General features: G+C 49.9%; 1 protein-coding gene across 4 annotated transcripts in view; it reads right to left on the minus strand.

The window, feature by feature from the left end:
- Positions 1–7,724, minus strand: part of vps9d1 (VPS9 domain containing 1) — an 11,026-nt gene extending 3,302 nt beyond the window's left edge. The window contains exons 1-14 of one of the 4 annotated variants that reach the window (XM_076140279.1): positions 7,608–7,724; positions 7,164–7,236; positions 6,626–6,796; positions 6,365–6,512; positions 6,093–6,204; positions 4,401–4,463; positions 3,590–3,642; positions 2,779–2,866; positions 2,455–2,540; positions 2,197–2,345; positions 1,759–2,103; positions 1,520–1,649; positions 1,099–1,304; positions 921–1,002 (exon numbers count right to left, since the gene is read on the minus strand). In XM_076140279.1, the coding sequence (XP_075996394.1) occupies positions 921–1,002; positions 1,099–1,304; positions 1,520–1,649; positions 1,759–2,103; positions 2,197–2,345; positions 2,455–2,540; positions 2,779–2,866; positions 3,590–3,642; positions 4,401–4,463; positions 6,093–6,204; positions 6,365–6,512; positions 6,626–6,796; positions 7,164–7,236; positions 7,608–7,697 (1,796 nt within the window). In that variant the 5' untranslated portion in view covers positions 7,698–7,724. Of the gene's footprint in view, positions 1–920; positions 1,003–1,098; positions 1,305–1,519; positions 1,650–1,758; positions 2,104–2,196; positions 2,346–2,454; positions 2,541–2,778; positions 2,867–3,589; positions 3,643–4,400; positions 4,464–4,930; positions 5,498–6,092; positions 6,205–6,364; positions 6,513–6,625; positions 6,841–7,163; positions 7,237–7,607 lie in introns of those variants that run through there. The other 3 variants (XM_076140285.1, XM_076140294.1, XM_076140303.1) reach the window with 3 other exon arrangements.
- Between the last annotated feature and the right edge of the window lie 213 nt (positions 7,725–7,937).

Below are 7,937 nucleotides of genomic sequence, written 5' to 3' on the forward strand. Positions count from 1 at the left end.
GTTCAATCATGGAGGAGAAGATGAAGAGGAAGATGAAGAGGAAGAACACGACCGAGCCAGCGACACAAAAGCTGAGAAGAAAGGCACAGCGGAGAGCAAACGAGCTCCTGGCCGGGCAAAGACAAAGGAAGAAGAATGAGGAGAGAGTGAGCACAGGTCAACCAGTGCACAACAAGAGTGTGTGTGTGTGTGTTGGTGTGTGTGCGTGGGAAGTGTACAAGCGCTCCTTCTTCTTCTTTTTCTGTTGATCAGGCTCTGATTGGAAACAGCCCTGTGACACACAGGGAAGCTACGTGTGTTTCCATGAGAGCTGTGACTCAGAGCTCCTCACCCTGTAACCTTCATCTCCTCCTCTTCATGGGGACGCAGGAAGCTCCGTCCTGAGGTTCTGATCTTGGGCCCAGATGAAGTCTCAAACCGTCCACATGCCCCTCTGCCAACATCGTGACCCAAAACACCGACAAAGGGCCGGACGGGCAGACGAGGGCTGAATGGGCTCTGGGTCGGCTCCAGACTCACACGGCCCCCTGCTGGGCCGGGCCGAGCGCCGCGCTGATGAGAGGCGACAGCGGCAGGAAGCTCAGGGCCAGAGTTCATCTACGAGCACGACATCGACAGAGACGAGGCCACGGGTCACTAATTGGGCACTTCCACAGACAAAGTGTTCAACCGGAGCCGGCGCTGAACCTGTGACCTCGCCTGTGTGTCTGCAGGTTTGAGAGCTGAACCATTACGTCATCGCACCGGCAACCAGCAACCAGCAACCAGCAACCAGCTCATTCATTCAGTCATTCATGGTTGTTTTGTCTCTTGGAATTGATGCATCTTCACCTGCAGCCTGACCCATAGAGAGTTCTGACCCATAGAGCGTTCTGACCCATAGAGCGTCCTGACCCACAGAGCGGCCGGCTCATACTCACATGGCAGCCGTTCTGGGCGCGGTCTCATCGTGATGACATCTGTAATCCTCAGCACAGGCACAGATCAGCCGTAACGTCCTCACTGCAGGGTCACAGAGGAGTCGCATCAACACAGAGGGGCAACACAGAGGGGCAACACAGAGGGGCCACGACTCTATCAGAGTTGCCGGCGCCTCACCGATGCAGTCCAGCTTCCTCTGAGGGCAGCAGTCTCTGAGCAGCAGCTTGAGCTCCTGCACTGCACACTGGTAGGGGTAGGAGCCCTGCAGGGCCCCGGGGTCCTGGGGGAAGAGTTTGTGAGGGACGCCCACGTCTCCAGGTGAGGCGTCCCTGTACAGCTTCATGCTGGCCTCTATAGACACCTCCCGCTCCCTGTTCACCTTCCTGACAGAGAGAAGGAACAGGTTAATCACAGAGAACAACAGAAGAAGAAGAAGGAGTCTGGGTCACATTAGTTTCATTTCAGTCGCTCAGGGACACAGGTTGACGAGGTCATCATGATGAAGACCCTCCGAGTTGACTGAGCTTCAGATTTAGAGCAGCAGTGCCCCCTGCTGGTCACTGTGATGATGTCAGACCTGGTTTTTAAGGTGCAGTACCTGAAGAGAGCCACCAGGGCGCTCCAGAGAGGCGTGAAGAAGGCCTCCTCTATGCTGGCCAGGCACAGGTCCTTAAAGCCGGCGGTGTTCAGACACTCAAAGGACAGCAGACACAGAGACAGCAGCTGATCTGGAACACAGCAGGAGGTTCAGTACAACACACACACACTGGCGCACACACAGGCGCACGCACACACACACACACACACACACACACACACAGAGACACGCTCACACACCTATAGCTATATGGATGTCCTTCACGACGGCCTTCAGGTGTTCCTTCAGCGCTCTCATCTCCAGCTCCTGCATGCTGCCCTCGTCCTGCTCCAGGTGCATGGAGGGGTCAAAGGTCACGTCTAAATCCGAATCCGAGCCGTGAGGCGGGTTCCAGTCCAGCTGGGTCAGGAACTGCTCCAGGTCCTCAAAGGAGTTCTCCCGGTCCACTGTCACAGGCGTATGAAGCTCTTCTCCTTCCTCCTCTTCCTCCTCCTCCTCCTCCTCTTCGCCATAGTTGGGGTTGAGGTCATGTGACAGCGAGGGGTCGGAGCTGCCGGCCATTCTGGTGGGCTTCCTCTGGGTCTCTGGAGGATTCAGCAGAAACAAATCCACTTTGTAATTTGAAGTCAGCGAGGTGAGTAAAGGGTTAAATGGGCCCATAAACCCCGCCCCCTTACCTGGGTGCAGGCTGTGTGAGCTGCAGGAGGGTCTCAGTGGCAGTGCCGGGCTCTGGGGAGGGACGGTCTTACTCACGATGGGGTACAGCCGGTTGTAAACACGGTACTGATGCTTCCTCAGCAGCTTCACCACCGGGTGGTCTGAGCGGCTGAGGACAGGCAAAGAGGTCAAAGAGGTCATTAGGGACCAGTGCAAGGCCTGTGTTGACCCTGAGGGTGATGCAGGGTTGCATGGTTGTCACTGCTGTCCTCACTCACCTGAGCAGGTAGGACACCAGGCCCGACACCAGCGACACGTCGTCAGGATGCTTCTTCATGTTTGCTTTCCATAGCTTGGGCCAATCCTAACACACACACACACACACACACACACACACACACACACACACACACACACACACACACACACACACACACACACACACACACACACACACACACACACACACACACACACACACACACACACACGGGAAGGACCGACACACAGTCACAACGCTGCAGGGCTCTGCTCCTCTCCTCGATCACATCATTCAGATTAAAATAAGCACACAAACAAACTGGCTGCGGTTTGTAACGTACGTGATCCTGCTCGTACTCCAGCACGTTGGTGTAGAGGAGGCGCTGCTCCTGCTCCTCTGCTGTCATCGCACCAGACGCAGCAAAACGCCTGCAACAACAATCAGGCCTCACTTAACATCAGCAAGGCTTCGCTATCCACGCTTCCTCATCCCTGTGAGCGCCGCACTCGACGCAAACACAACCTTCTGTGCAAATATTGACCTATAAGTCGGATTTTGCCACTTCATGTCGCACATCAACACCACTGCCACGCCGTCTGACAAACACACACACACACACACACCGTCTGTTATCTGTACATTTGTGCTGATGACAGACATCAAGGCGCGGTGAAATGTTTGACTTTGAGGCGTCAGGTGTGCGTCTCCTTTGTGTCATGAATGTGTTGTTGTTGTTGCTGAAATAGCAAAACAAACAGGAAATCATTTCCCTAACTCAGCGTCTGTTCAGTGTTTTCCTAGAGATCGGACAAAACTGCAACCTCGTCATTTTCCCTCCAAAGCTTCTGACATAACACACACACTGATTACAGCAGGAATCATTCAGAGACCTGCAGATGAACTTTGCAACACAAACAATGCACACAAACACAAACGGCCTTTTGATTCATTTCAAAGTTTAAGAATGAACTTCACAGGTGCTGCTTAGAGAGAAAACACAACCTGCTTCTACCTGCAGCAGCGTCAGCGTGTGCGTGCGTGCGTGCGTGCGTGCGTGCGTGCGTGCGTGCGTGCGTGCGTGCGTGCGTGCGTGCGTGCGTGCGTGCGTGCGTGCGTGCGTGCGTGCGTGCGTGTATAGCAGGGCGTCGTACCTGTTGGCCTCCTCCTGGAGTCTCAGTCTCCTCTCCTCCATCTTCCTCTGCAGCTGATGAGTGACAGCGTTGAGGAATCCTCCAAAAACTTTGGCTTTCACGTCAACAATTGAGGCATCAGAGTTTTAACATTAGCACTACAACCTTTAAGACAAATGAAAGATCAATGTAGGCGAACATATCAATGATCCACAGCTGAATGTGATCAGTGAAGCGACCACCAGATTATTCTACATTTTGCCTCTATAAACTCATTTCTGAGGTCATCTAGCTGAGAACCTGACTTTGCTCTTTGTGGAGGAGAATGGACCTGTAGATCATGAGGCAGGCACTGAACATACAAGTCCTTTGACCAGAGGGTGTTTGGGTGTAATGCCTTTAAGCATTAAACAAGTCAATTGTTCAACAACAAGAGGAAGATGAAGTGCTGCTGCCGTCCCAGCAGGGGGCGCAGCAGTCAGAGCCACAGATCAAACCATGAGGCAAGAGGCTGCACAAGCTTTCACATCCACCAGTTTAAAATGTCAAACACAGTGGACCCAAGCACATGACATGATATCCTGCCATGATTTTTTAAAATGTGGTCCCTGAATGTGTCGCTCAATGCCATAAAGTTCAAAGTGCACGACGGTCGTTCTTTAACCTGATATTGACAAGAGTCTAAGCTCCTGTGTGGCCCTGCTGTTACCGAGGTGATACAGGGGTAAATAAAGGTCCCTCTAAGTCCAAATCAGGGGCAAGGTACGGTAAATGTCCCTCAAATCCTTTAGGTTGAGTAAACAAACCCCCGGGGCTGAGAGCAGAAGGATACAGCGTCCTGTCTGGCTTTGGCTATGATGAGGTTCTCCATCATCTGACGCTGGAGAGAAAGGGTCTGCACGGGGAAAGAAAGGAAAAGGAAAGGAAAGGTCACTGCATGGGAAAAGAAAAGAGATAGTCACTGTGGCAACGCAAACTAAACACTGGGGAACGGCAGAAGTCGTCGCACACAGACACACCATCCAGGGAAAACTCACTTTCATCTAGAACAAACTAGAAAACAGAGAGAGAGATCCAAGTTACAACAGGGAGGGTTGAAAGGTCACACACACACACACACACAAACCCACACAACTACCACAAACACCTGCAAAGTCGAAGCTTGCTGTTGAACTGAAACACACACACCTGTATAAAGTGTGTCGCTTTGTTTAACAGCAAACATAAACCGAGTGAGCTTCAGAAACATTTTACTACCTCGGCGTTTTTCAGTTCCCAAGTTATCGGAAATTAATTAAGCAATATTTTGCAAATTGGGACCGCAAGCTGACCTTTGAACCCGAGTTTAAAGCGCGTGTTTACCTTTACAAACGCCTTCATCCTCCTCCAGTAAGCTCGCAGCTCCACTTGATTGTTTTGACGCCGGAACATTTCTTACTTCAGCCCGGGCGAGAGAGAGAGAGACGCTTAGTGCTGCCGACCCGCGGTGCGTTCAAGTGCGCAGCAACCACAAGCGCGGCTATATATACAACCGGAAGTACGATCACATTTAAATTCGAAATAAAACGCTGTGAAGTGCAAGTAGCTTTATTTCCATCTAAAGTTTGAGATATGGACTGAAAATACGAGATGGAAACCACTAATATTAATTAAATCTGTCCAAAGATGCAACAAAAATAACATTTTGTATAATTTTCAAAATAAAACTGAGATGTGGGAACAAACACCATTCATTTGCGCTGCCACCATATTTGCATTAAGGTTTGTGACTGAAGCCAGCGTCTGTGTGCGGAGGATCATCATCATCCGGCTTCACACACTGTTTTAGAATGTTGCTCCAGGGCTCTTTTATCTTGACAGCTCAAGGTTGAAACTTTCTTTCTTCATGTTCCCAGACTACTCACCTGTGTGTGGCTGGCTCATCAGTCAGTGGAGGATCTGCCTACAGTAATCTACAACCTGAAACATAACCTGCAGTGTTTACCAGGAAGAGGATCTAAACTCTGACTCAAGGGTTGAATTCATCACTTCTGTGTAAACATCAATCAACCTGATGGTGACGCTACGGCCACAACAAGCTACATGTAATCAATACCTTTGTGTTTGCGTGTGTGGAAGCCACTTAAAGATGAACCTATAGGAAATCTCTTCTTTGTTGTATAATGAATTCAAGTCCAATATTGTAAACAAGCAGCTTAGGTCTCATTTCTCTGTACCTGAGCTGCTGAAGGAGCTGAAGGGAGCTGAAAGACTGAAACACGTCTCTAGCGTGTTGTTTGTGTGTTGCGTAAAGGCGACAGTAAGGAAATGGCCACACGTTTGAGTTGTGTGTTGCAATTGCTGTGTTTTGCAGGGGACAAGAAGTTCTGATCAGTTTGTTCTGAACAAAGAGTTTCCGCTGCCAAACCTTTGATGTCGTCCTCTAAAAAAAACTTCCCTCTCATAAACACACAAACACACACACACACACACACACAGGCTGAAAGACGTTTTCATAACATGACATTCTAACACACACACTAACCAAAGATGTCTTCTGGTAGGCTTGAGCCGGTGCGAGTCTCGCCAGACGAGCTTCATAATTGGCTTTCAGCTTCTGGTTCAAACGCGATGCTTCCTCGATGGGGGTCAGTTCCCTACGGCATAACAGCACACACACACACACACACACACACACACACACACACACACTCATTAATGAAGTGTGTATCTTAACTGAGTGATAATCTATCAGAGGGCTGCTCCCTCTGTGTTCTCCTCATCATGAAGCCATATTTGCTCTTTGTGAACTCTTACTTTTTGCTTTTGTCCTGTGACTCCAGTGTTTGTTGTTTCTGGAAGTCTTCTGGGGGCAGGAATGGAGCCAGCAACCCCCTGTGGTGACCGCTTTGTGACGGGCTGATTGATTTGCATTCTGTGTCAGTAGGATTATCAGATGGAGGGACTGTGACAGTGGAAACAAGAGAGGAGAGGTGATTGGTTTAAAGCACAAAGTCATGTGGCTCCACATTGGCCGGGCCGGCTATGTGTGTGACCACTGATTACACCGCGTCTTACCAAAGAGATTTGTCTGATCGGAGGGGGAGCAGCCACCGGTGTCAGCAGGGGGGGCAGCGCTGAGGTCAGACGTGTCGCCTCTCTTGCCTATAAAGGACTTGGCTCGCTCCAGGCACTGCTCAGTCAGCCTCAGCATCCTCTCCACCTCCATCGTCACCATCTCTCTCTCCGCTGAGGCCACGGCCGGGACGAGAAATGAGATCAGATCAAAGCTCCTTAAAGTCAACTATTGATTAGTTCAGGTTACATGGAATACAGGATTATTTACATGGAGTCTTCCTCATTTTAGTTCATTCATAGCCCTGACTTTAAAAGCTTTAATATGATGCCATCTAGTGGAGAAACAAAGCAATGACAAAGATAATAGATGAGAAGAAGGCTCATCGTCATGGAGATCCACTGAGTAGATGTGACATTTAGAATGATTTGTCATAATGACCAATAGCTTACAAACACCACCTTCCTCAGAATCGGGCTCCAGTCACTAATAATAACGTAAACATGACATCCCTGCTCGCTTTAATCACACGAATCTTACTTTGTGATGTGGCGTCCTCTAAGAGTGTGTGTGAGACGAAGTGGATGGTCCGCAGGTATTCACAGTAAGCTTCCTACAGAGGAGGATAGTCGTATTAATGTAGGACACCACGGGAGCTCAGCAGGGACAAGAGACGCTCTGCTGCTGGAGTTCAGTTCAGACTTAGATAGAAACTTTAGCCCATATTTCATAGAGCAGTAAAGGATTTCACTGACTCATCAAGCCGAAACACGGAGTCAGCAAAGAGAGAGACAGAGAGACAGAGAGATAGATACCAATGGCGGTATTACAAGATAATAAACGCAGCCATTTGTTTTCTTCTCAGGTAAACATAAAGTGTCATGTCAGCTAACCGATAGCCCCGCCCCCTCCATTTGTTTACAGTATCTATATGTTATTTCCGGTTGTGTTGAGCTGCGCGGCGTCGCCGTGTCTTGCTGCTACCTTGTGTTTGTTCCCCGCGTCCAGCTGGATGGCCGTTTTAGCCATTTTCATGGCGTTTTGGAGAGGCGTCATCCCGCTGTCAGAAGCCATGGCCAGACCGGAAACACTTCTCCTTCTTCTTCGCCTGTGTGTTCATTGGTGGAGCGCAGAGCAGCGTCACCTACTGCGCCCTTCCTCTTCGCCTCCTCCTACTCCTCCTCCTCCGTGTGTTTCCTCTTCATCCGGAGAACGAGATTACCTTCCTTTATAAAGGTTTATTTAGAACGCACAGCATGAAAATATCAAGCGAACGGTTAGAGAGCTGTTGGTCACCTCCTTCTTCTTCTTCAG

Source organism: Genypterus blacodes, unplaced genomic scaffold, assembly GCF_046128005.1.
Source record: "Genypterus blacodes isolate CSIRO-AG114 ecotype Tasmania unplaced genomic scaffold, CSIRO-AGI_Gbla_v1 ptg000015l_1, whole genome shotgun sequence".
NCBI classification, from domain to species: domain Eukaryota; kingdom Metazoa; phylum Chordata; class Actinopteri; order Ophidiiformes; family Ophidiidae; genus Genypterus; species Genypterus blacodes.